Below are 27,737 nucleotides of genomic sequence, written 5' to 3' on the forward strand. Positions count from 1 at the left end.
AAAAAAATCATTTTCCTTTCCTTGAACAAGTTTGAGTGGATGGAATTTTGCAAGTTTTCAGTATTAATTTGAACCAAAGGGGGTGGGGAAGCCTGCTATGAAGGCTGTTGATTGGCTAGTATTTGTGATGTCATCTAGCTGCGTTTGACCAGTCTACGGAAACATTTTATAATTGTTCTGGAAATGATTTCATTTTTAATAAGATGAGAGAGAAACACACATGTCTCACAAAAATATTAAAGGATGATAGGAAAGGACTGATTTGTGAACCAGTGAGCTCACCCTTTTCTTTTTCTTAGCATTTTTAAAGTTTACAATATTTCAATGATAAAGTTTCCAGATAATAACTTTACAATAAACTGAAAACAACATATGGCTGCACATTGTCATTGTTTTGAAATAAGTCAAGAAGAACACTCATTTCTCCATGAATTTACTGGGTAGATTTGTTGCATTCTCTCATACGGTAGTAGGCTAATCTGATCATTATCACCACAGACTAAATCTTTTCAATCCATACATAAATAGTAAGAGGTGAGCTTTCCCCCTGGTTTTTTGCAATTACTGTTTATTGCTGCAGTGATCAAATTAGTTACAACCTTAATATTATTATTACTTATGACATATTTTAAGAAGCAAAGGGGGAAGGAAAGCCCCCACAAAATTTGCAAATGAAAGCAAATTCCTAACATTTACGAAATGAAGTTGATATAGAATCCGGATTCTATATCTTTATAGATATAGATATCTACCTTCTTTAGGGCAGTGAGCGCAGTTCCCCTGGACAGGGCACCGGACCAAGGAGGTGCAAAATCCATAATTGAGAAGATCCATAATTGAGAAGATCCATTTTGGAGCACCAAATTTTGACCTTGCACAGAGCACCATAGGGATGTGGGTGACGCTGTCGTCTAAACCACAGTCTAGGGCTTGCCGATCGGAAGGTCAGCGGTTCGAATCCCAGCGAGCTCCCATTGTTCGGTCCCTGCTCCTGCCAACCTAGCAGTTCGAAAGCACATCAAAGTGCAAGTAGATAAATAGGTAGCACTCCGGCCGGAAGGTAAACGGCGTTTCCATGCACTGCTCTGGTTCGCCAGAAGCGGCTTAGTCATGCTGGACACATGACCCAGAAAAACTGTATGCGGACAAACGCCGGCTCCCTCAGCCAGTAAAGCGAGATGAGCGCCGCAACGCCAGAGTTGTCCGCCACTGGACTTAACTGTCAGGGGTCGCTTTACCTTTTTACAAAGCACCATATTACGAAAGGTTACCAAAATCTGCTCCTGGAGGCAACTGGCTGAGCCGAGTATTCCTGAGGGCCAAACAGAGAGGCCTGAAGGGCTACATTCAATCCTGAGTTCTCACCCCCACCCTGTGGGACTGTTTTTGTGGGGAGCAGCTGAAGGTTTGCAGCATTGTGCTGCTCCAGAGGAACAGAAGTACCTGGCAGTATCCTCAGGTCTCAGCTCGCTTATTTGCAGGGAGCAGTGCTTTTTATCCTCGCTTCCCATCCTGAATCGCCCGCCTTTAAACCTGTCTTCCAAAGTGGGCTCCGGAGTCCCTCTAACCAGGATGCCAATGAATTCCAGCTCCCCTCCTGCTGCTGGCTGCCGATACCAGTACATCCAGCTGTGGTCTATGTCGATCTGGCGGCAATTCATTTCGGCCGTATCTCCAAGCTGCTTTGCTTCCCACCGGGGAGTCTGGGAGAGAAACCAGCGCTGTTCTCCATCGCAAAGAACTGTCAGGAGGCAAGGAAAGGATGCAATCAGAAAGGCTGTAGGTTGTATCCTGGTGATCAGGAATACGAGCTACTCAACAGCCAAGAAAACAGAACTTATCCGTAAAAAATGGACATCCATGACTTGGCCTCTCTCTTTCAACCTCTGTTTTCTAAGACGGGAGAAATGAGAGACAAAGATGGTTTGAAAGAGGGGTCGCTGCCTGGGGTCTTCCCACTCATCCCACTCTTCTAGTCAGGCTTTTGTGGATTTTAGTCATTTAAAATGCCTACCAAACTTATTTGATCAGAAGTGACAGTGGGGCAGAAAGAAATTATCTGTCTGCCATGGGGCAGATGCCTCTCCCACCACTTTCACATTTTAAAAGCAGTCTTTCACCAGCCTAATTCTTCTTTCTTTCTTTCTTTCTTTCTTTCTTTCTTTCTTTCTTTCTTTCTTTCTTTCTTTCTTTCTTTCTTTCTTTCTTTCTTTCTTTCTCTCCCCCGCCCGCTTCTCCCTCTTACAAAGAGCCACGAAGAGCCACGAAAGGATCAGGAGCAGGTGAGACATCATTTGATCTGCACACAGAACTGAGCTCGAATGATGAAAGAGGTGAACTCTTGGCAAAGACCGTGAAGGAACTTATGTCAGTTGATTCGCACTTCCTATGCCCACCCTTTTCAAAGTGGCCGATGATAGCTCGAGATACGTCAAGTCCTTCTTAGTTTATTAATAACCTCTTTGGACTCTGCTGCTTGAGAGTAGGCCTTGCGCTGTGCAGCCATAGGCAGGTGTTCATGGCTGGCACTGGAAATCTCACAAACACCCAACCCAAACACACACAACACACACACACACACACACACAAAACCCAGGAGCCATTTCATGTGTGCCAAGTAGGGTCAGTGGAACGCCACAGCCCAACCGCTGACCTAACATGTGGCCTGGCTTGCCCTTGTGCTGGATTTCTGTCCTCTGTAAGTGACACTCCCAAAATTCGAAGCATTCAGTGTGCAAACACCCCATTTTCCATGAATCAGGCCATCTTGGTTCACTCCCAGCAATCATTCTTAAGAGCCCAAGTAGATGGATGAAATGTTAAAGGGGAAGTACCACAACAAAGTTTATGTCCTGTTGTGGGGTTTTGTATGTAGAATCTTAGCTGCCAAGTATCCTGTTTTTCGCGGGAAACCCCCGGATTTTAATCCGTTTCCCACTGTTCTCCAGAATGGAGAAAAATCCCGGAAATCCCCCGGATTTCCTACCTGCCAGGGAGCCTCCATTTTGGGTGCTGCTCTTCCCGTGTGTGGGCACCGGAAATTGGGCAGAGTGGCACTGGAAGTCGCTTCTACGCATGCCCGGCGGCCATCTTGGTGGTGGCCGCATGGCGGTGGCCATCTTGGTGGTGACCGCATGGTGGCGGCCATCACCAAGATGGCCGCCGGGCATGCGTAGAAGCGACTTCAGGTGCCGCTCTGCCCGATTTCCAGCACCCACACATGGGAAGAGCAGCCCCAGAAGTTGTTTCTACGTAACTTCCACGCAACTTCTGGTGCCGCGCCACTGCTGATCCCGCATTTTTCAGCGGGAGACTTGGCAGGTATCTGTAGAATCTGTGGGTTGGATTCAGACTTATAGCACAATCCTATTGCGCCCCCTCCCTCTGAGCAAATGATGGCTTGTGATGTTAGGATGGCACCAGCGGCAGAGCTAGCTGCTTGGGCACCTGGAGCGATGCACATGCTGTGTACCCAGGGGGTGGGGCGAGCTGCACAGTGGGGGATCGGGGCAACGATCGGCACCTATTGATTGATGGACTGAATTTATTTGCAAACATTTTTCAACACATGATTAGAGCCATGCTCCCATCTGCATCGTTTCTACCAGTCCGGCTTATTTCAAGAGGGTTTATTTCTCTTGAATAGTCAAAGGCTTCTGTGCATACTGCCACCTGCTGCCGTGCTGAGCCATGCAATTCATGTGAACATTGATTTGTTTCATTCATTTCATAACATTTATATTGTTGTAATTGATTGGGGGAGGGGTGGGAAGCCTCAAAGCGATTTGCAAAACATCGTCATCCTTATTTAAAGCTCAGGAGGAATTTTAAAACATTACTCTTCATAGATCCTGACAACCTTGATATCCCAGGTCAGATCAGGGCCACTCCAAGGTGCAGGGCCGGGCCCTGGATCGGGGCCCCATGCGTAGCCCTGGTATTTTTGACATTTTAAGAAATGTTTCTGTTCTTTAAAAGGAAAGTCAAAACAAAAGTGGAGAGAGGAGCACAATAAATGTTTAAATGAACAAATCCGTGTGCTGGTTTAGAAATACAGTGGTACCTCTACTTACGGATTTAATGCGTTCCGAACGCACATTTGTAAGTCGAAAAAAGGTGTAAGTCGAATCCCATAGGAATGCATTGGGAGAAAAAATTCGTAAGTCGAAGCAACCCTATATAAAAATTCGTAAGTAGAAAAAAATCCTATCTAAACCGCATCCAAGATGGCGGACGGAGCTCCGTTCGTAAGTAGAAACATTCGTAAGTAGAGTTATTCATAAGTAGAGGTACCGCTGCAAAATGGGCAGGCAGCCCACCTAAAGCCTGGGCAAGGACTGAATCTGTGATTGTTTCATGGGCCAACCTAGCAGATCTGTAAACTCCACTTTGAACCCAGAGGGAAGCCTAGTTTTAGGGCTGCCATATTTCAAAAAGTAAAATTCCTGACACCCACGAACTGTCAGGCCTTTTTTTTTTAAAGGAAGACCCCATTTTTATTATTTTTACTTTTTTGCCATACACCCAGGTTTTCCCTGAGGTTTTGCCAACTCGGCAAAATTACCCCCTGACGCCATTTTTACACCAGGACATGTCAGGGTTTTTTCCTGACGTATGGCAAGCCTATCTAGTTTACTTCTCTAAAGTGGGAGGAGGTTACAAAGCCACTCCTGATTTGCATGGTCATTTTTTGTATTTACCCATGAAAGCTTTAGTGTTTCTCATGGGGGGAAATCCCTAAAGCTTCCAGCAGAGGGAAGCCTCCAGCTGTAATCGGTTTGAAGCAGGGGACAAGAGTTATTGCAGGATATTCTTTCACATAGATCTGATACCTTAACTAAATCCACATACAACAGGGAATGAGAACCAACAAATTGTCTGATTCTGCACATGGTATCCATCAAAGGCTGATGCAGAATTTCTGTCTTCCCAAGATGGAAGACGGACAAGCAGGCTTCAGACTGAAGGATCTTGGTCTAAGGTTCCTCCACTGTATACCCTCCAGCATTTCTCTGATGAAAATAGGGACATCTTCTTAAAAATTATTATTATTACAGTGGTACCCTGGTTCTCGAACATCTCCGTTGACGAACATTTCGGAACCCGAACGCCGAAAACCTGGAAATAAATGCTTCCGTTTTTGAACGCACCTCAGAAGTCAAATGGCTTCCACTGCATGTTTTTCCATTTTCTCAATTGAATTTGCAGGCAGCCCTTTGCGCCTCGGTTTTCGAATGTTTCGGAAGTCGAAACGCATTATGTTTGAGAACCGAGGTACCACTGTATTATTATTACTATGTTTTATTATTTATACCCCACCCATCTGGCTTGTTTGCCCCAGCCACTCTGGGAGGCTTCCAACATTTGTAAAAACATAATGTTTAATGAACATTTAAAAAAACCCTTGCCTATACAGAGCTGTTCTCAGATGGCTTGGGAATGGCATAACTCCATACCCACCAACATTTATCTGATGAAAACAGGGGGAAAGCAGGACATTCCGGGATCAAATCAGAAACCGGGACAGCTTCTGTAAATATGAGATTATCCCTGGAAAATAGGGACACCTGGTGAGTTTGCCACTGCTGAGAAAAAAAAGGAAGCACTACGGAATTTAAATTTGATATTTGCATTGCAGCATGGTGATGTTATTGTGCATAAGTCACTGGAAATTCATATTCTTTTCCTGTTGGATATTTGTTTGTTTATTTTGTTAGTTGTTTTATCTTGTCCAGGGCGACTCAAAGCAACCTGCAACCAGCCAACCAACCAACCAAAAAACAATAACCCATTAAAACAAAAAGGGAAGATAAAAACTTATTTTTTTTATCCACTTCTAAAAGGCCAGGATTCCCCTGGAAAACTAAATGTGTGCACAGTGTGACCCTAATGCTGTTTCTAACATATTAACATTTTTAACATGCTTTTCTTTTCCTTCTATTTTTTTAAAAGGCGGTTCTTTTGTAATTGAATGTTCGTTGTAAGCCGTCCTGGTAGGAATCACCATAAATAAACAAATGCCCTTTATGAATATGTTAGAAAGACGTGGAAATACGAAAGCGAAAAGTCCCACGATAAAACTCTGTCGCACAGATATGCCCCTTGATTGGAGTGTGCTGAAAAGAAAACAACCACGAACCAGGATAGGTTTAGTAATCTGTATTCATTTATTTCCTTGGGATTCTTTTTTTAATATTATTATTAAGACGAATTACATGAGAAGCAAAGGGTGCTAGTATGTTGCAACTAGAGGAAGAATTGCTGTCTTAGTTAGCAGCAATGGTTTCCTGGATCCAGTCAATATAGTTGCAGACCTTGGTGTAGACTCCGGGGTAGCCAGAGAGAGCACAGCCCATTCCCCATGAAACGATGCCCTGGAGCTCGCCATTGCACACCACGGGGCCACCGGAATCCCCCTGCGAGACAAAAGAGGTTGCAAGTAAAATGTGTTGTGCATGCAGCCAAAGTCATGTTGCTTTTCCTTGTACGACAGCAAAAATATCCATTAAAGTCTTGTTTTCCCTTAAATTCTGGAAATCACTTTTCTCCATGTCTCTACTCCAGTTGTGGGGCTTCTGCTGCCAGCCCACAAGAACAGAAGGGTAGCACCAACCAGAGTTCTCCCGTTCTCACAGTAAAATGGTCACACTAAGCAAGTGCCCAGAAAACATGGCAATGTTGAAATATGTGCTCTACAGAAAGCGATGAGCCAAATTGTCAGTTTTGGTTCCTGATTTTTCCAGACTTAAGTTTACTTCTCCACATCTCCACCTAAGATTTTGTGTGTGTTTTTTTAAAAGTCCTCGGGATAATTTATCAGCATTTTTGCATGAATTTCTCTGAATATGCACATTTTTATATGCAATGCTGGCTAATATACAGATTTTTGCAAAGCAATTTCCCGTAATACACTACATTTTTTGAAACGTTATTTTCACCAATATATGCATTTTTAGATACACTTTACCCTAGCGCGTATGTATTTTTTGTATATGTGACTTGCTTAAAGAACCGTGTGAATTTAGGGGAGAGCTGTGCTTTGCTTTGTGTATTGTTTTAAAAAGTGTAGATTATGTAGGTTTGCCTTCACAGGGGAACTGAACTGAATTTCTACCCCTTCCAGTCCTTATGCTGCAGCATAGTTGCTTTACAGTGTGAATTCAGCCTCTGAGGAAGCAAGCCGTGATTCTTGCTTTGAGATGCTGATTTCGCCTTTAGACACAGTGTGCAACCTGATCCTTAGCAAATATCCCCACCACCACCACAGAAAATGGTAAATGGGGTGGAAGCAGCATTCACACAAAGTGTATTATGCAAACTTGGGTGTAGCCTAACCCCCCCTCATCAGGTAAAACAGTAGAAATGCTTAACTAACTGACCAATGACATCGGTTCTGCCCTCCCCTAACAAAAGGCCTGTTGTCCCTCCCCCTCCAAACAAAAATCCTGGCTATATCCAGGCATGCAAAGTTCAAGCTTTGCTTCCACTCAGGACCGACATCTTACAGTATACCGGTAACTATTTGTGGCCACTGCCAAAGAAAGCCGAGCGGTCATTTTTGTGTGGTTAATTATTTTCAAGGGTTCAGAGCTCCTCATTTAATAATGCAACTAAAGGTGAATCATCTCACCTGGCAGGAATCTTTGCCGCCCTCCAAGTACCCGACACAGATCATGTTGTCAGTGATTTGCCCTGGATAAGCATCTCGGCACTCGGCATCAGTGAGGATGGGAGCATTCAAGCACTGGAGAAGGTCGGGGTAGTTGACTGGAAAGGAAAACGAAAAGGGGTGTAACTAAGACAATAATCCAGGAATGTTGGGGACATAAATGCTGTCTATCTTTGTGGGCCTCTAGCCTTATGTAAAAAGGCATGAGGGCTTCACTGATCAGCTCACAAGATATCAAAATTGCTGAGGTGCTTACATTTCATTTCATTTACAGTGGTCCCTCGACTTACGAATTATTCGACATCCGTAGGTTTCGACTTACGAACGGGACAAATGGCCGCACGCTTACGAATTTTTCTACATCTGAATGGAAACCGTTGGCAGCTTTAAATATGCTTTTTTTTTACTTACAAATTTTTACATGCGGTTTGTTCGACTTTCGAAAACCCCTAGAGCCGACCCTGGTTATTTCTGAATCGAGCTACTAATCACAGCTAAAGGCCTTCTAAGTGTATTTGAATGAACACACTTGGAAGTGTCTAAATCAGGCATCCCCAAACTGCGGCCCTCCAGATGTTTTGGCCTACAACTCCCATGATCCCTAGCTAAGAGGACCAGTGGTCAGGGAAGATGGGAATTGTAGTCCACAACATCTGGAGGGCCGAAGTTTGGGGATGCCTGGTCTAAATGATCAGGTGCCTTGCTTGACCAGGATTCCTGATTTCATTGCTTCTGAGCTTACGAAGTCAAATATGCTTAGAAACCCCCTTCAGACATTCCCATTCCATATGGGAAGGTTGAAGGTGGAGCACACAGGGGTCAGCACATGGGGGTGTGTGCTGGGGCGGAAGTAGACCTGGTGTGTGCACATCTGCTATGTCTGAGGTGAACTTCACAGTACCGCCTAATGCTCCCTAGCCCACCAGAGTGCCGGCATATGGACGTTCTCCTTTCATATGCTTGCAGGACTTAGGTTGGAGTCAAAGTACATTTTAAACTGGCCCATGCGTTGAGACTGGGGGTACCCTTCTAGGGGTCCCATCTATGGGTGTGACCCCCTTTGCGGTGACATGCTGCAGGGTCTTTTCTGTGACGGCACCTTGGTTGCGAAACTCTCTTCCATTGGAGCCGCAATTGTCCCTCTGTCTCTGACACCTTTCCTATCTGCCCCATCAGACCTTTGGGGATCGATGAGAAAGTGGGCTGTTTTGTTAGCTGTGAAATTAGGAACTGCTGAGATGGGAACCTCGGTAGAAAGGTAGTAAGTAAAGTAAGTAAGTAAATAAATGCCAATGGGTTGACTAAATCATGTTCATACTCACCTCCGCTGCTAAGAGTGTTGCCCCACCCTGAGATCAAGCATTCAGTTCCGGCAGCTGCGCATGCACTAGGCAAGGTGATGGGGGTGATGCGTGAGGAAATAACGGCTTTGGAGCTCAGCTTGATGAGCATGATGTCGTTATCCAGGAGCCAAGAGTTGTACTTTGGATGGCGAATGACTTTTTCGGAGTTGATGAACTGCTCGCCTCCTTCCACCTGCATAATGTCGTGTTCTCCAAGCCTCACTTCTATGCGGCTGCAAAATCAAGAGTTGACAGGGGGCTGAGCGCACCGTGCGGTGTCTGACCTGTCAGGGGCTGGACTGAGGAGGAATGGTGGGGGCCGCTCCCCCCTCCCCCGTTCTCCTGAGCCTTCCCGAGAACAGGAGAACAGTATAGATTTAGAACAGTGGTTTGCAGAAGGGCATAGTTCAGAGGCTGCAGAGGGGGAAAGCTGGGAAATATTGGGAGAAGAACAGCAGGAAGAAGCAGAATTGGGGGAGAGACAGCTGACAGATTCAGTGTCTATGGAAAACATTCCTGACCCCCCTCCCCACAGGACTAGGCGGGCATTGTGAGTATTAGAACAGAAAGCTCAGAGGCAGAAAGCTCAGATCAGGCATCCCCAAACTTCAGCCCTCCAGATGTTTTGGACTACAATTCCCATCTTCCCCGACCACTGGTCCTGTTAGCTAGGGATCATGGGAGTTGTAGGCCCAATCATCTGGAGGGCCGCAGTTTGGGGATGCCTGGCTCAGATCAACCACCATAGGGATGACGTAGGATAGGAGAGAAGGAGGGGGTTGGACTTTACTCGGAGCAACACCATTATTTAATAGAAACTGCATTCCTTTGTCTCTCTATGTGAATACTGAATGAATAAATTCTAATAATAATAATAGTAATATATTTATATCATTCCATTAATTGTTGTTGTTGTTGCTATACTGTATATTTATTTATACCCCACACCTTTTTACCTGACATAAAAATATGCATTGCCTAAAAACACAGAAAAACATATAATAAAAAACCAATTAAACATACATCGATAGAGATCTATTAAAACCATACAAATTATTACAATAAAAAACAGCAAGGTACCAGCCCATTCATTAAAATGACTATAAGTGGTGCCTTTCTGCTGTCCCCGGAAGTTTGGAAAAAATAAAATAAAATAAAATTGCACATTAGATTCAAGATTTCATGTAAACCAGTTAGAAGGTTTACTACAATAAAATGACTGAGCTCTGGCACTTCTTTTTCCTGAAAAATAGCACTGAAGTGGTAAATAAATTATGTAAATAAATAATGGAAACAATTCCAGTGGACTTCTAAGTACACAACACAATTTAGCGAAAGGTGTGAGATTTAAGCCAGAGAAACTTCTTCTTTGTGGCTGGATTCTCGTGCTCAGATCTCAGAGCCCTCTTTAAGTGCAGAGAGGAATGCTTGTTTGTTTGTTTGTTTGTTTGTTAAATTTATATCCTGCCCGTTCCCCAAAGGGACCCAGGGAGGCACTGGGTACCGTAACACAATGTTTGACAGATTACAAGAAGTCTCTGGATTGGATGGGTCTAGTATAAATATTAGAAATCATGCCTTTTGCCTTTCCTGGATCAATAGAAGACTTTCTTCATTCTACACCTCAGGATCTAGTTCAGCACATTGTCCTGGAAGACCCACCTGGAATGTGCTTTCAAAATCTATATTCAGATGCAGCTACCAATGGCTCCATCGTGGCAATAGGCTGTGGTGTTGCTTGGTTACATAAAAACGAGAGGGATCTACTCTGAACAATCTGGAACCCTCGAACCCCATACTGGTTCTTACGATTCCTAAACTCCAGCTCCACCGAAATGTTGAGATCTTGTGGGTTTGCAGTACAAACATGGCAATGGAGAAAGGAAACTCACGATTTGTAGCAATGAGCAGCTGAGACAACCCATTGGTCATTGATGAGGGAACCCCCGCAGAAGTGGTACCCAGAATTCAGGGATACTTGGTAGGGGACAGAGTTCCTCTCACAAGTGTATCCTCCCACAATCTTGTCGTCATCATCAAAGGGGCGAGCAGCTGACAAAAACAGGGGAAATCAGAATGAGCAAGGACTGCAAAGTAATTTGGATTCTTCAGAAAGCAAAACAAAACCCGAATTAGGCACAGTTTCTTATTGATAACATGACCTGGTTTTGAAGTTAAGGTTAAGAAGGGAGAGGCAGTTGCTCGATCCCTTGAGTTTCGTGTGGTCACATCTCAGGAATATCTGTATATTTTTGGTTCTTAGGGATGTGCAAATCAGTTTTACATATGTTCACCTATAGGACTGCTCTGTCCTGTTTCCATACAAATCTGTATTTAAAAGACACTGCATGAACATATAAACATATATCTTTTATAAATGCACATTTTTTAATCTCTTCTCAGTTTCTGTATTTTCTGTATACTGTACCTCGACCTAGTATACCTGAAGGAGCATCTCCACCCCCATCGTTCAACCCAGACACTGAGGTCCAGCACCGAGGGCCTTCTGGCGGTTCCCTCACTGAGAGAAGGGAGGTTACAGGGAACCAGGCAGAGGGCCTTCTCGGTAGTGGCACCCACCCTGTGGAACACCCTCCCATCAGATGTCAAGGAAATAAACAACTATCTGACTTTTAGAAGACATCTGAAGGCAGCCCTGTTTAGGGAAGTTTTTAATGTTTGAAGTTTTATTCTGTTTTTATGTTCTGTTGAAAGCCACTCAGGGTGGCTGGGGAAACCCAGCCAGATGGGAGGGGGTAGAAATAATAAATTATTATTATTATTATTATTATTAGTAGTAGTAGTAGTAGTAGTAGTATTTTCTCTCAAAAGACATGTCAAATGTTTCTGTATGATTTTTGAATTGAGAACCGGAAAGTGCAGAAACTGATGAATCACTGTGTTGCAGTCCACATATTAGATCAGATAATTTTACATTAGAATTCTCAAAGAATGAATTCCTCAAGCATCTACAGCAACAGCCTGACCTAGCATAGACCTAAAACTTCAGAACTCTATTATTTTGTAACCTCCTCATTACTCTGTAATAAATTAATTTACTAAAATCACCTTTTACATCTGTCTCAGGGTGATTTGCAGACATACCATAAAAAGAGCTTAAAAAAATTCTTTTCAAAACAGTACCCAAACCCCACTGGAAACAGGGGCTCATTTAGTATTCTTTTAAAACCTGGCATTTTGAAAGACTCACCTGCTGCTCCCAAGAAGGCAATGACCAAGAGGAGTTTCATGATGTCTTCTCAGTGGATTCGTCAATTGCAACAGGACTTTCTGAAGGCATCTCTCCATATTTATACCTTGCCTAGGACCTTATCTCCTCAGCCCAAGGTCCCACCAGCTTTCCACTTCCCATGGTCTTGCATCAGCTTGCTTAAAATAGACCTTGCAAGCGCCCAAGGTGATACAATGACCACAGGTGCCTTATATCTGAAGTGAAACATTTCTAGGAATTGAGGTGTTGTGGTGTGTGTAGTTCTGCCAATGTGCACAGCTGTGTCTGTCTTGGGCCCCCTTTCCGCCATCTTGGATGCTTATGAAACATCACAAACCCTGTAATCCTGTTCTGTATGGGCTACAGCCAGCCCAGGGGAGTGCAGCATTCTAAAGCCTGTCAGAAGTACAGGGCATGGAATTATATGGGAGGCCCATGCTGAGCTTGGACCAGACTGGACAAGAAATATACAGTGTTGAGGAAACCACCAAACCCTGTCCATACATTGTTCAGACCTTCTTTAGCTTTACAGAGAATTTCAGAACCTAATAACCACACTATCCTGGCTAGGAAGTGTTGTGAATACTTGGTAGCTACAGATCCCACACGCAGACCCTCCAAATTTCCCCATTTTTCAGGGACAGTCCCAGATTTAAAGAAGCCATCCTGGATTCTTATTTGCTCATGGAATGTCCTGCTTTTCCTCAGGACGTATGTTCATCAGAGAAATGTTGGAGGGAATGGAGTTATGCGACCCCCCAAGCCAAGGAGATAAGTAACTATACAACCCTTAGAAGACACCTGAAGGCAGTTTTTTAATTGTTTCATGTTTTATTATGTGTTTATATATGTTGAAAGCAGCCCAGAGTGGCTGGGGTATTATGATTATTATGATGATTATGGAATAGGACATCCTTATTTTCATCAGAGAAATGTTGGAGGACATGAGCTTTTTGTGTGCGCACCATGCCCAGTAGTAGGACAGCAGGAACATGCATGCCCCAGAATGCCCCAGCTGTCCTCAAATAAAAGGTCACCTCTTGCCTGCTAAAGGCAGAGACATCTCCAATTGCATCAGCTAGTAAAATCTGAAATCCTAAAGAAAGATACTACATTCTTTTTGTATGCCACAACAGCTGCTAGAATATTACTCGCCAAGAGCTGGAAGACATCAGAGATACCTACGATAGATGAATGGCAAATGAAGATGTTGGCCTTTATGGAACTCGCCGAAATGACTGGGAGATTACGTGACCAGAAGGAAGAGAGGGTGGAAGAAGATTGAGAAAAAATTTAAATATACTTGAAAAAATATTGCAAGATTTAGAAATGTGTTTCCTTTGTGAAGGTTATATAGGCTATATGCGTTAAAATAAGATACGAAGTAGTGTTAGCAAATGTAGAATTTAAGTGATTGGTTAATAGAGTAAGGAATAATTAAATTAAATTTTGGTTCTTAGATGATGGAGAATAAACTGCTAAAGATGTATTGCAATGAAATTCAGAAAGAAGGGAATGAGGGGAGTCATTTGAAGATATGAATGAAAATAAGGTTTATATAAAAAATATTTTATGTATTTTTGTTTTTTAGTTTAATTTTTTATTAGTTTGTTTTATTTTGTCCCTTAGTTCAGTGCTCCCCAACCTTTTTATCGCCGCGGACCAGTCAACGTTTGATAATTTTACCACGGCCCGCTGAGGGGGGAACGTTGATTGTTTATATTTTATTTAGATTGTTTTGATTTAATAATTTTAATTTAATTGTATTTAAATGTTCCTTGGGCGGCCCGGTACCAATTGATCCACGGACCGGTACCGGTCCGTGGCCCGGGGGTTGAGGACCACTGCCTTAGTTGTTTGTTAGAAATGTTATATGTTTGCTGTTGTTTCTTGAATGAATGAATGAAAAATGAATAAATATTTTTTTTTAAAAAAAACTTCTGAACGTGAATATGGGCATGCACATCCAGCTGGGTGTAGTTGTGGTTATTTCATGAGTTTAGATTCTCCTGCCCAGCATATGACAAAACGTTGAGAGCCAGTGGGGTGTAGTGGTTAAGAGTGGTAGACTAGTAATCTGGGGAACCGGGTTCGCTTCCCTGCTCCTCCGCATGCAGCTGCTGGGTGACCTTGGGCTAGTCACACTTCTCTGAAGTCTCTCAGCCTCACTCACCTCACTGAGTGTTTGTTGTGGGGGAGGAAGGGAAAGGAGAATGTTAGCCGCTTTGAGACTCCTTAGGGTAGTGATAAAGCGGGATATCAAATCCAAACTCTTCTTCTTCTTCTTCTTCTTCTTCTTCTTCTTCTTCTTCTTCTTCTTCTTCTTCTTCTTCTTCTTCTTCTTCTTCTTCTTCTTCTTCTTCTTCTTCTTCTTCTTCTTCTTCTTCTTCTTCTTCTTCTTCTTCTTCTTCTTCTTGCACAGAGCATTATTTCCCCTACCCTGGGTTACAAAAGACCTCCCCCTGACCCTGAGAAGTCAGAAAGATTCCAGAGATCAATTCTGCACTCCCTCATTAGCCTATCTATACAATTCTGTCAGACCCAGGTTTTTCCTTCCCAGGGGGGGGGGGGGGACTTTCTTGCTGGTTGGTGCCCAAGTTCTGGCACAGAGAACCATGGAGAATTGTTGCTAGTGTGACACTTGCAAGGGGAAGTGATACAGAAGGTTGCAGCAGTTTTTCTCCTTCCCCTGCTCTTTTGCATTTCACAGTGGCCTGGAAAAGAGAAATTTAACTTGCCAGGAAAAGCTTTGCCTATTAATGGCACTGGGCGTTTCTCCTCCCCACCATGTTCATACCTCCCCGCCCCCCCAGGGTTCATACCAGTTAATGCTACTTATCTCGGTTGAGATCCAGGCTGTAGAGAGACAGATTCATGGAGGATAAGTCTATGGGATAACTGTGCCCCTGAAGGACCAGGCACACAGCTTGAGGGTCATTTTGGAGGGCCATTTGGCAACAGAGGAGAACTGTCCTTTCCCCCTGCCCTGAGGTGTGAACAGATTGGGGGGTTGGAAGGTTGCCTGGGTAACTGGGTGTGAGGTTACAGGTGGGTAGCGGTGTTGGCAGGGCCGGCTTGTCCATTAAGGTGAACTAGGCAGTTGCCTAGGGTGTCAAAATGGAGGGGGTCTTGCAGGAGGAGGAGGCAGTGGTGAGAGAGCCTCGGTGGAGCCAGGCTGCTGGGCTCCATGAGGCGAGGCTGGAGGGAGTCAGTAGCCACGGTCCTCACCCAGCAGGGGCGCAGAAGGGACACCGAACATTGTCAGCCGCGTCCCTCCTGCCAGCCTGCCTGCCTGCCTGGGCGGGGCTGCAGCGGGGAGAGAAGCGGCCTGCCGGACACAGCACGTCTGCGCCCTCCCGTCGTGCAAGCGCACTGCCGGCAAGACTAGGCCTGACGGAGGAGGAGGATCATGGCCGCCTCCATGGTGGGCACTTGGGTGATGGTGGCGGTGGCGAAGCAGCTGCTGGGCTGGGGCTGCGTGTCCCTCCTGCCCGCCTGCCTGCCTGGGCTGGGCTGGGCTGGGCTGGGCTGCAGCAGGGAGAGAAGCAGCCCGCCAGACCCAGCGCGTCTGTGCCCCCCACTGCGCAAGCACACTGCTGGTGAGGCCAGGCCTGGATCGTGGCCGCCTCCATGTGGGTGTCTGGGTGGTGGCGGCGGCAGCAGCCGCGCGGAGCGGAGCGCCACTGCCAAGGTGAGCGGGGCTCGGTCTCCCCCTGCTCGCCGCATCCGTGGAGGGACAGAGCAAGGGAGACAGGCAGACAGAGACGGGGCAGGGGCAGGGAGGGAAGGTCACCGGCCACCCCACCGACAGGCCTCCAGGGCAGAGCTAGCAGGGCGAACGGGAGGGCGCTGGGTGCGGGGCAGGGGACACCGGCTGCGGGGTCCTTCAGCGGCCCCTGGGGGGAAGCCGCGGTGTCGTCGCAAAGTGCCCTTCAGTCCGCGGGGGAAGCCGGTCAATGTGGTGGTGTCGTATACTGTATATAAGTGCATTGTTATATACTGTATGCACTTATATATGGGGGGCGCCGGCGCTGGAGGGATCTCGCCTAGGGTGCAAAAAACCCTAGCACCGGCCCTGGGTGTTGGTCTGCCATAGTCGAAACAAAATAAAAAATTTCGTCCAGTAGCATCTTAGAGTCCAACTAAGTTTGTCATTGGTATGAGCTTTCATGTGCAATGCATGCACACTTCTTCAGATACCTTCCCATATCTGGGTGTGAGGTGACAGGGAAAGAGTACTGTATATTTAACAAGGTGTGGTGGGAGGAAGGGGGGGGAGAGAGATGCATCTTGAGTAGGCTGGGAGAGATGCCCTGGACTCCATCTAAAACCAGGTGTAAATATGTGAATAAATCACATTTCCTAAAGCTACAACAGCCTCTGCCATGTCTTCAATTCCCCAAAGGACCACAGACCCTGAATCAGTGCCTGGTACCCCATGGGCTCTTGCCACCGCTCAGCATAGAAATGGGGAGGCACCCAACTTTTGTAACAATATATTTAAACAGGAGGATTCTCGGTTTTATCCAGTAGGGCAATTCTTCATTATTCATTCATTAGACTTGTACAGTGGTACCTCGGTTTAAGTACATAATTGGTTCTGGAAGTCTGTACTTAACCTGAAGCCTATTTAACCTGAAGTGAACTTTCCCATTGAAAGTAATGGAAAGTGGATTAATCCGTTCCAGACGGGTCCACGGTGTACTCAACCTGAAGCGTACTTAACCCGAAGAATGAGTGTAATTGGTTCGGGAAGTCTGTACTTAACCTGAAGTGTACTTAAAATGAAGCAAACTTTTCCATTGAAAGTAATGAAAAGTGCATTAATCCATTCCAGATGGGTCCGTGGAGTACTTAAACTGAAAGTACTCAAACCGAGGTATGACTGTATTTGTTTCGGTACCTACATGCATTTTTGTTCTTTGGTTCTTGCTTTTGACTTTAGGGGTGGGGGGGTGGGAAAGTTGCTGTCACCATGGGGGCAGTGATAGCAAAACTGATTTCCATAGTTAACAATTGTAGGGGCACTATTTCCCCTCTGGAATGTCGTACAATTCATTATGGATAAATAAAACAGCAGCCTCTAAGAGCATCAGCCCCCAAAGCCAGGTAAGCTTCACTGCCAACAAATGGGTACAAATGGGACAAGAAATCTACACAACCATTCATTACCCAATGCATTTATTTTGAAACTGAACCCCATTTGGTTCAATTCTCAATTCATTCCAAAATGAACTGACTTCCTTAATGGCTGTTATAATCAGTGCTTTAGTTTTGGGGGTACGCAGGGGTGTGCATACCCCTAAACATTTTGTGAATCTAATGGGAGAAGAAACTAAAAAAAGTTTTAAAAATTAGTTTCTTCTCTAACACGGTGAATCGTCAGTTCCGTTGCTACCCCTGATGGCAGCGTTATTTCTTGTCACTGTGTTTCCTGAGTCTCAGATAGAAGCGAGCGTTTAATGTGTGAAGTAGGAATTGGAATCTAGCACGGTGATTGGTCAGTTTCATTGTTACCACCTCCGATGACGGCTTCCTTTCTTTTCCCAGTGTTTCCTGAGTCTCAGATGGAAGCAAGCATTTAATGTGTGAAGCAGTGTGGAATGTGGATGTGTGGTGTTTTACTGATGAAAGTTTGGCCTCATTGAGGGGCAGTATTTCAATATGAGTAATGCATGTTCTTTGTACTTTTGTCCATTTACTGTATTTATTTCCCCCGATTTGAATTATAAAATGGCGATTTTCTTGAGTCAAAATGAGAGTAGCCCTAAACATTTTTTTCCAGAAAAAAAGTACTGGTTATACTAGTCAAGAATACTGTGTAACAGGAATGTTTAACACAGATGTCCAGTATAAAAACTTCGAAGTATAGAGGGGGGAATTAGTTCACTTTTGGAACTCTACTAACTCATGAAAGAAAGAGATGGCTGCATCACGGGATCTGACTTTATTTGTCTGTTAGCACAACGGTGCTCAATTAAACAGAAGAAAAGGCAAATATCCAAAGACAGGAATGGGTCTTTCAGTTGGCCGCAATTGTTTCTTGGATCCAGTCAACATAGTTACAGACCTTGGTGTATACGCCAGGAAAACCTTTCAGAGCACACCCTATACCCCAAGACACAATTCCTTGGAGCTCCCCATTGCATACCATGGGTCCACCAGAATCCCCCTGTAAATAAAAGATTTGGGTAGTTAAGAAATGTCTGTTTTTAGTCGGGTACCAATTTATCCATCTGAAGCCCGATTATGGCATTCTAAAGGAGAAAACCCACTCACACCCACACACCCCAATCCTCTGAAGGCCTTAGCACTGGAGATGGTACGAACCCCTAGGCTCTACTCCACAACAAGCCAATGTTTCCCAGTTTGGATTCAACCTGCCTCCTAGAATGTTTTCTATTTTTAATGTATGGAATCTCGTCTTCTATTTGCGCGCAGCTGGTTTTCCTTGTCTAAGTGAAGAACCTTGCATTTATCCCTATTGAAATTCATTTTATTAGTTTGGTTCCCGTTCTCCAATCTGTTAAGGTCATTCCGAATCCTGATACTGTCATCTTGTAGCATTGGCTACCCCTACCCCAGTTTGGTGTCATCTGCAAATGTGACCCACACGGTTCTTCTAATTCAGGCATCTCTAACTCCCAAGAGACTGTGATATACTCCCATTATAAAAAAACAAACAAAACTGGCAGTGATGTACCCCTTGCGATTGGAGCAAGGAGGAGCATGCGTGGAGTGGGTGGATTGCCCAGAGTTGTTGAGCTTTTGGGGGGGAGGATTGTTTTTTAGCTCCCCCCCCTTAATTTTTTGTACGCGATAAGGATGCCACGATTTTGTTAGAGGTATCAAAGTGCCTACGTGCAAAAAGGCAGCTCTCCACTTCAGACAATTAACTCTGGGCAGAAAGCCAATACCTGCTCTCTCTCAGGAGCCTTAGCAACTACTCTCTGATTGGATAAGAAGCTCCTAAAAGATAAGGATTGTGTGATGTTAAGACAGAGGAAAAGCAAAAGACTGCGGTTTTTGTAACAGGTGGTTATGTGTGTGTGTGTGTGTGTGTGAGAGAGAGAGAGAGAGAGAGAGAGAGAGAGAGAGAGACAGAGAGAGAGAGACAGAGAGACAGAGAGACAGAGACAGAGAGGAAAGGATTTTGTTTTATTTCTTTTGTGATCTGAAGTTTGTACATAGTAACTCTGGATACTGATTGTCCAATAAATACTGCATATAGTTATTCTGCGTCCAGACGTCTAGCCATTACACTACCGCCAGAAGCTTCCGGAAAACCTGCGCAAACTCTGCTGTGTTCAGGTTGATGTTATGCCTGACACTTAAAAACACTAAGAGATTTAGCAGGATCAGCTGGGTATCTACTGGTACCGGTAGATCACGACATCCCTCTTCTAATTAAAGGCACAAGTGTAGCAGCAGAAGCAGCACGGTGACTGGGCAAAACAGGAAAGTCACAAAAAGGCATCTCACATCACAGGAATCTTTGCCGCCTTCCAGGTATCCTGCGCACAGCATGTTTGGGGTGATTTGCCCCACCAGGGCATCCTTGCACTCGGCATCACTTAGAACGGGAGCATCCAGGCACTGGAGAAGCTCTGGCAAGTTGACTGCCCCAAAATGGGGGGGGGGGGAGGAATTAAGGAATGTTGTTATAAACCAAGAAATTAAGAGAGAAGCAAAAACTACCAAACCATAGCATGACCTGTGATATTGCATAGCGTTCCTGGGGCCATACCACTACAGTTTGCAAAGTTCAGGAATTACATGTTTGAGGGTTTTCTTTTTTTAAAAAAGAACAACCACCAAAAATGTGCCCCCCTTCTACTTTGCAGTTTGCTATTTTCCTCATCCCTCCCTGCCCCTTTTTCCTTTTGTGTTGTGTTGGTAAAATGGCAAACTTGCAAGCAGGGACTGTCTTGTTTTAATTGATGGTACATAAGCCACCTTGGGGACGCGGGTGGTGCTGTGGTCTAAACCACTGAGCCTAGGGCTTGCCGATCGGAAGGTCGGCAGTTTGAATCCCCGCGACGGGGTGAGCGCCCATTGCTCGGTCCCAGCTCCTGCCAACCTAGCAGTTCGAAAGCACGTCAAAGTGCAAGTAGATAAATACGTACTGCTCTGGCGGAAAGGTAAACGGCGTTTTCGTGCGCTGCTCTGGTTTCGCCAGAAGCGGCTTAGTCATGCTGGCCACATGACCCGGGAAAACTGTGGACAAACATCGGCTCCCTTGGCCAGTAAAGTGAGATGAGCGCTGCAACCCCAGAGTCGTTCGCGACTAGACTTAACTGCCGGGGGTCCTTTACCTTTACCTTTAAGCCACCTTGGAAGCCTTTTTTTGTCTGAACGGTGGGGGTACCAATGCTCTAAATAACAATACCATAAGAAATGAGTTTCAGCTTAATCTTCCTAACGTGCCATATTTCAATATTCGGGCAGGTTTGTTTTGCACGGGGAAGCATCCAAACATGCCATTTCTCCATTGGAAGAATGAAATGGTACATGGGCTGTTGAACAGCCAGGGAGGAAAAGGTTAAGCAGCCCCTGCATGTGCTGCTATAAATTATTATTATCAGTATTATTATTATTTTTATTATTGCTACAAAAAGTGCTGAGAGGCTGCTGGATGTAGTCGGCAATGTCTAGTTTGGCCCTGAATTCCTGCAGAAAGAATGCATGAAACACCCCTTGACTCACATCCATCACTGAGGGTGTTGCCCCATCCTGATATCAGGCACTCGGTCCCAGCAGCCACACATTTCGAAGGCAAGGAAATGGCTCGGACGCGGGAGTTCAGGGTGGCAGGGGTAGCCAGCTTGATGAGCATAATGTCGTTGTCTGTGGTAACCGGGTCATACTTGGGATGGGGGATTTGTTTCTCAGCATCAATGAGCTCCTCTGACCCGTCCAGGACATTTATGTTGTATTCCCCAAGCCTCACCTGGATGCGGAAACTGAAATATTCGCAACACATTGCGGTGGTTAAGGGTAGGTTATAGCGTGGAATTCTCAGCCAAAGCCCAAAACTTTTAATCTAAACGAAGCTCTAGAATGTGATGTGGTTGATTCACGTATACCATGTACAAAGTGCCAGAAAAACCACAGACAAAATGGAAATAAGCAGAAGTGCCAGTAAAAGAAGAATGGATTAAGAAACTCATGGAATATGCAGAAAAGGCAAAGCTTATCAGAAGAATGAGAAATCAAGATAACAAACTTTTTATAAAATAATGGAAATGGTTTGTTGAATATTTACAGATAAATTGTATACAGATAAGAACATTGGCAGGCTTATTGTAATAACCTGCAGTTTCACAAGAGTATATATTTACAGTGGATAATTAAATGAGCAAGTGAAATGAATTTGGATATTTTAAAAAATTAAGGAACTGCAGAAAGAGAGGGAAGGAAGTCAAATTTCAAAACGTTAAATTGATTTGTAAAACTAATGAAATGTATAAACTTGAAAAGTATAAATAAAAACTTAAAAAGGAAAGAAAAACGAAATCCACAGACAATCTTCCAGGTCATATTTAAGGCCAGGCAGTGATTGAAAAAGGAAGCTCAGGATTGTCGACAACTGTTTAGCAAACGGCAAGGGATATGTGTAGCAAAGCTTTGGAAAGACACAAAAGTTCCCATGAGGAAATGCTGGTTGCCCAAACTGTGTGAACTCAACTTTAGGTTAATTATTTGGTTATTATTATTTTCAAATGAATGGATAATAGTAGGTATACATTCATAACTCAGTGGAAGTCTTTTATGTCATTTAGGGAAGTTTTTAATATTTGATGTTTTATTCTGTTTTTAATCTGTTGGCAGCCGCCCAGAGTATCTGGGGAGGCCCAGCTGGATGGGCGGGGTATAAATAATAAATTATTATTAATACTATTATTATTTCATGATTATGGGGGCGCTGACTTGAAAGCTGCAAGCACATTCTTCCCCCCCCCCCTCACAGAAGCCATCACCACAAACATTTGAGCCAAGGTTATTGTGCGGTTATGTGGATAATTACTTTCTTTTATCTGTCCTGAGTATCTGCAGCAGCGAGATGCCAGGGTACCAAGTCTCCCTGGTGATGTCCTAGTCCCATCCAAACTTTGTTAGCTTTGAAAGAAGGTGTCGGGGAGAGGGAAATAGAGCCTAAGCAACACTGATGAAGGGTTTGAATGTTCTTTACTCACGACTGGAAGCAGTGAGCAGCTGATACGACCCATTGACTGCTGATGAGAGAGCCCCCACAGAAGTGATATCCAGCATTCAGCGACACCTGGTAGGGAACCGAGAGCTCCTGGCAGGTGTAGCCTCCCACAATCTTGTCGTCGTCATTGTCAAAGGGGACAGCAGCTGTGACAGCCAAGGACAGTGTCAAGTAAGCAAAATGACGATCACCCTGCTATGTTCGCCAGAAATGCATCATCTTACTGAACAGAAGGGTCTTGAATCCTGAAAATCTTTTTCTTTTTCTTTTTCTTTTTTTGCCAATTCGCTGCACACAAAGAACGGAGCCACATTTCTTATGGATAGGCCAAAGATTGGATTGCGCAAATGCTTTAAATCAGGCGTAGTGTTTTTGTGTGGTGCCCTCCAGGTACAGTATTTTATTTCATTTCTCGTTTAATTTGTGTACTGCCTTTCTAGATTACTATAAACAAGGCGTTTTACAAGCTGAAGAAACAACAAAATAGACAACAAAGATTGCACACCTAAGAACAATCTGATCCAGTACAGTGGTACCTTGGTACTCAAACAGCTTGGCTCCCCAAAAAAAACGGCTCCCAAACACCGCAAACCTGGAAGTGAGTGTTCCAGTTTGCGTACGTTTTTTGGAAGCCGAACGTCCGACGCGGCTTCCATGGCTTACAGTTGAGTGCAGGAAGTGCCTGCAGCCAATTGGAAGCCGCGCCTTGGCTTTCAAACAGTTTCAGGAGTCAAAGAGACTCCCGGAACAGATTAAATTTGAGAATCAAGGTAACACTGTACAAAAGTGTCACAATTACTTTAAAATAAACAACCTACATCAAATAAAGCAATATTCAATAATCCATTAAAATATAATAGTCAACTGTAAAATTGAATACCAGCAAATAATAACTAAACATTTTACACTTACAGTATCAATTACAATCAAGAATTACTAAACTATAACCATAGTCACAATGCATAAAAATACCAGAAAGCATACGAAACCATGTAAAAAGATCAAACTGAGGAACAAGGACACACATAAAAAAAATTAAAAAAATATCTCTGAACTCTCTTCCAAGCTGCTTCTGCTGTTTTCAAATCATGGTCTGGGAAAGGCTCCTAGGGCTGGAGGGTTGGGCAAAGCAGGTGGAAAAAGCCACTGCCTGATTGTCAGCAGAAAGTCCCTCTCTCCATACTGATGGACTACAGCTCTCGTAATTCCTGACTGTGGGTGATACTGACTGGGGCTGATGGGAGTTGGAGTCCAACAACATTTTGAGGGCCCTGCATTGCCTAAACTTTTATGAGGCACCATCACTCCTGAAGCGACTGCGCCGGGCTAAAATCCATCTTGCTCTCTGCTTTCAGCTGCGGAACAGAGGCTGCAACAAAGCTTTGACCCACAGGCAAACTATTTATCGTTACCGTGCGGCTCTTCAGTGTACCAAGTACTGAAGTTATTGCCACAGTTTTCTTCGAAACACAGCCCTGCTGGTGGTAGGTTTGGCTAAGGCAGTGCCTTGCCAAATCATGCAGTAAACTGGGGAACTCAGCGAGGCGGAGGTCTTTGCAAAACAGTGGCGATATGGTGGCTCTAGCTGCCTGTCGTAAATAGCTTTGCTATGAACAGTGCTGGCCCACGACATTTTGGCAGCTGAGGTGAACCACAAAATGGCTCCTTACCGTGCCCCCCCCCCCCCCGGCTAGGGAAGAAGGGGTGAGTGAAGATCTACATCAGGAACAAGGGGTGGGGCCAAAAAATCTACATTGGGAAACAAGGTAGAAGGAGACCTATCGCCAAAAGTCCTCTGTAGAGGTGGCATTGGGTATGGGGCTGCCGAGGAGGCAGCAGATGTAGCCTTCAAGGAGCAGGTCACACCCTGGAGACTTGATCTGCTGCCCCGTGGATGCTGCTGCCTGAGGCAATTGCCTCACCTTGCCTCATGGTAGGTCTGGCCCTGACCATGAAGACCTGTAAAGGGTAAAGGGAACCCTGACCATTAGGTCCAGTCGTGACCGACTCTGGGGTTGCGGCGCTCATCTCGCTTTATTGGCCGAGGGAGCCAGCGTACAGCTTCCAGGTCATGTGGCCAGCATGACAAACCCGCTTCTGGCAAACCAGAGCAGCACATGGAAACGCCGTTTACCTTCCCGCTGTAGCGGTCCCTATTTATCTACTTGCACTTTGATGTGCTTTCGAACTGCTAGGTTGGCAGGAGCTGGGACCGAGCAACAGGAGCTTACCCCGTCGCAGGGATTCGAACCGACGACCTTCTGATCAGCAAGCCCTAGGCTCTGTGGTTTAACCCACAGCGCCGCTGGGACTGAGCAACGGGAGCTCACCCCGTCGCGGGGATTCGAACCACCAATCTTCTGATCGGCAAACCCTAGGCTCTGTGGTTTGACCCACAGTGCCACCCGCGTCCCCTATGAAGACCTGTATCTTAGTGCAAATAAATAAATAAGCAAACAAACAAACAAACAAACAAACACAGGAACAGTCTAAAGCTGAGCCTTTTTTCCAGCCAGAATTCACCACAACTCAGTTTCATTGCCTTTCAAATGCACGTCATTGCCATTCTGAGAAAACGAAGGAGACGTTTATGGAGAGTTCCGGCACCTCTTTTGCTAGAAAAAAATGCACTGGGCTTAGGGCACTATGGACAGCTTGCTCCATGTTTTCATATGCTAGCCCTACCACTGCTGTTATCCCAGCAGGATGACAAATATAACTTCTGGATGGCGTTTGCTGTCTCCAGTGGAGCCTATGATAGAAAATCCATTTGTTTGTTTGTTTTTAGTTGTCCTGAGTTCCAAGGAGAGAAAGATGAAGCAGCATCAAAGGACCCACCCGCTACTCCCAAACAGGTAAAGATCAAGAGGAACTTCATGGTGTCTCTGCCAACGATCACTCTCTACCTGCTCAGAGAAAAAAAAATTGCTGGAGGAGGTTTCATGTCCTAAATAGCTGCTGGCAGGCTTTGTCTGGCTGAACGCCCACCTCCCGAGGTCATCATGGCAGCTTTTCACTTCCCAGGATCTCGGGATAATTTGAGCATTATATCGTATGGAAAAGTGATAAAGACATGCTATTTCCAATAATAGAAACTGCAAATGTTGCAGCCTGAGGCTGCCAGGTCAGCCAGCAAACCTGCCTGGCCCTGTACACTGTTTTATCATGTTTATAATGTCCCGAATCCCAACTCCTTAGAGGATTCTGGAGCACATGCCCTGCCTGGGAGTTTCCCATTGCCAGAAGCCCCGCAGAGGAACTGGAATCTCACATTGGTCCTGTTGTGACGTGGAGTTCGTGATTTCAGCTCTCTTGACATAATATGCTGGAGACAGTTCTCTAGTTACACTTCTTTATTAAAGTAAACAAGACTGAACTCTGAGGAGAGGAAAGCTACATTTATAGGGACAGGGGACTAGCTAGAAAGGGATACACAGTCATACCTCGGTTTAAGTACGCCTCGGTTTGAGTACTTTCAGTTTATGTACTCCGCGGACATGTCTGGAATGGATTAATCCACTTTCCATTACTTTCAATAGGAAAGTTCGCTTCTGGTTAAGTACGCTTCAGGTTAAGTACAGACTTCCGGAACCAGTTACACTCATACTTCGGGTTAAGTACGCTTCAGGTTGAGTACTCCGCGGACCCGTCTGGAACAGATTAATCCACTTTCCATTACTTTCAATGGGAAAGTTCGCTTCAGGTTAAGTACAGACTTCCGGAACCAATTGTGTTTGTAAACCAAGGTACCACTGCATTTTGGAAGGAACAATATCAGGCAATCACAGTGCTGCCTTTTGGAGGAAACCAATAAGACAGAGGATCCAAAAACAGCAGCTTAAATGAACCAATAGTAGCTGTACCTTCTGGAACCAAAAGGCAGTTACTTTACCCTAATGCAAATGCAGACAATAGTAATACAGATATAAAATCCTTTGACTCAATACACAACAGGTCCATACACGGTAAATTGAATCGTACTACTCAAGCACAGTTGCCCACACAGGCAGAGTGATGAGGACACACAGAGGATTTTGTAGGAAGGAGAGGTAACTTTGAACTGCTGTGTTTCTGCTGACGCACAGAAATACACAGCTGAATCTTCTGGCTTTGCAGGGGAAATATTCAGGATCAAGCGATCAGCGTTGGGCATATCAGCTGTGAACCGGTCAGAAACATTGCCTGCAGGCTGTTGCTGGGCATAATAGTAGTGGAAGAGGAGCTGCAGACCTGGCTCAGCACCCTGGCGGTACCAGAGCATGATGTTGTGCTGATATTTTTGTTCGCACACAATCCGTGCAGTTTTGTTTTCCTGCAGCACCAAGCTCCATGGCTGGGTGATCTCAGCATTTGAGAATCCTGAAAGAGAAAGAGGAAAGCAGAAATTTAAACCCGGGTCTCGGATTAGAATACTAAAAGCTTCCTATAAAGCAGAGAAGGGGATTCTGATGAAGGACTTACTGAATTTTAAGAAGCACATAGCCACGCACCAGTTGATCCACATCTCTGAGCTCTTTGCAAGTGTCGAATGTGGCTTTTATGTGACTGTAATATATCGGCTTCCTTCCCTGGCACCAGCAGTCTGGTTCTGTCTATATGAACGCAACAAAGCTCTCTTAGAAACAGGAGTTCAGTAGTCCTCCCTGTGCAACCCAAACTGGGGTTGTTAACATGTTTTGTGTGGAATGAGACCCTTAAATTTGTACAGAGGTATCAAGATATTCCTCTCTCTCACACCCTCACCCAGTGATGACTAGCAGAGATGTTTAATCGCTGGCTCCGGTCTAGGAATTTGGGTTGTCTCTGAGCAGCTGAAGGAAGCTCCACCTACAAGATAGTCTCACCCCATCTCAAAAAGGACGCTGTAGTCCAGGAAAGGGGAAACAAAAACAATTCCCTTTCCTTTTAGGCTAGCCTATGAGGGTTATTTGCATTTTATGTAGTTGTTATGAGATAAGATATGTAAGAATTATGTGGATGCCAAGAAACATCAGCACACTTAGGGAAGGAAGTCAAGTTCTGAAATAAAATTAAAAAAAATCCTTCAGTAGCACCTTAAAGACCACCTAAGTTTTTATTTTGGTATGAGCTTTCGTGTGCATGCACACTTCTTCAGATACACTTCTTCTTGGTATCTGAAGAAGTGTGCATGCACACGAAAGCTCATACCAAAATAAAAACTTAGTTGGTTTTTAAGGTGCTACTGAAGGAATTTTTTATTTTACTTCGACCCAGACCAACACGGCTACCTACCTGTAACAAGTTCTGAAATGTTCAAAT

At 44.8% G+C, this 27,737-nt stretch overlaps 2 protein-coding genes and 1 gene segment (V, D, J or C); all 3 read right to left on the reverse strand.

The window, feature by feature from the left end:
* Positions 1 to 6,144: 6,144 nt before the first annotated feature.
* Positions 6,145 to 12,380, reverse strand: LOC118097930 (anionic trypsin-like). Its single transcript, XM_035141248.2, has 5 exons — positions 12,224 to 12,380; positions 10,905 to 11,064; positions 8,992 to 9,245; positions 7,631 to 7,767; positions 6,145 to 6,416 (listed from the first exon to the last, which is right to left on the reverse strand). Exons 1-5 carry the CDS (start codon positions 12,261 to 12,263, stop codon positions 6,267 to 6,269), a joined length of 741 nt encoding a protein of 246 aa, XP_034997139.1. The 5' UTR covers positions 12,264 to 12,380; the 3' UTR covers positions 6,145 to 6,266.
* A 5,796-nt stretch (positions 12,381 to 18,176) lies between these two features.
* On the reverse strand, positions 18,177 to 25,367 carry LOC118097928 (cationic trypsin-3-like). 2 transcript variants are annotated; one of them, XM_060268992.1, is made up of 5 exons: positions 25,296 to 25,367; positions 22,441 to 22,603; positions 20,951 to 21,207; positions 19,727 to 19,863; positions 18,177 to 18,416 (listed from the first exon to the last, which is right to left on the reverse strand). In XM_060268992.1, exons 1-5 carry the CDS (start codon positions 25,333 to 25,335, stop codon positions 18,267 to 18,269), a joined length of 747 nt encoding a protein of 248 aa, XP_060124975.1. In that variant the 5' UTR covers positions 25,336 to 25,367; the 3' UTR covers positions 18,177 to 18,266. The 2 variants fall into 2 exon arrangements, with proteins under 2 accessions (XP_060124975.1, XP_034997137.2); XM_035141246.2 differs by lacking the exon at positions 25,296 to 25,367 and adding an exon at positions 23,430 to 23,454.
* A 400-nt stretch (positions 25,368 to 25,767) lies between these two features.
* On the reverse strand, positions 25,768 to 27,408 carry LOC132591259 (T cell receptor beta variable 4-2-like). The segment is given in 2 exon segments: positions 25,768 to 26,816; positions 26,919 to 27,408. Coding segments are annotated over 2 exon segments (462 nt in total).
* Positions 27,409 to 27,737: the final 329 nt, after the last annotated feature.

Source organism: Zootoca vivipara, chromosome 16 (genome assembly GCF_963506605.1).
Source record: "Zootoca vivipara chromosome 16, rZooViv1.1, whole genome shotgun sequence".
Classification (NCBI taxonomy): domain Eukaryota; kingdom Metazoa; phylum Chordata; class Lepidosauria; order Squamata; family Lacertidae; genus Zootoca; species Zootoca vivipara.

Coding starts and splice junctions, on each gene's coding strand:
- LOC118097930 (XM_035141248.2), bottom strand. CDS start 12,263: ATGAAACTCCTCTTGGTCATTGCCTTCTTGGGAGCAGCAG. Junction 11,065..12,223: donor TGCCTTCTTGGGAGCAGCAG/GTGAGTCTTTCA, acceptor TGTTTTTGTCAG/CTGCTCGCCCCTTTGATGAT. Junction 6,417..7,630: donor GCGGCAAAGATTCCTGCCAG/GTGAGATGATTC, acceptor TTTGTCTCGCAG/GGGGATTCCGGTGGCCCCGT.
- LOC118097928 (XM_060268992.1), bottom strand. CDS start 25,335: ATGAAGTTCCTCTTGATCTTTACCTGTTTGGGAGTAGCGG. Junction 19,864..20,950: donor CAACACCCTCAGTGATGGAT/GTGAGTCAAGGG, acceptor ATTTTGGGGCAG/TCAACTTGCCAGAGCTTCTC. Junction 18,417..19,726: donor GCGGCAAAGATTCCTGTGAT/GTGAGATGCCTT, acceptor TTTTATTTACAG/GGGGATTCTGGTGGACCCAT.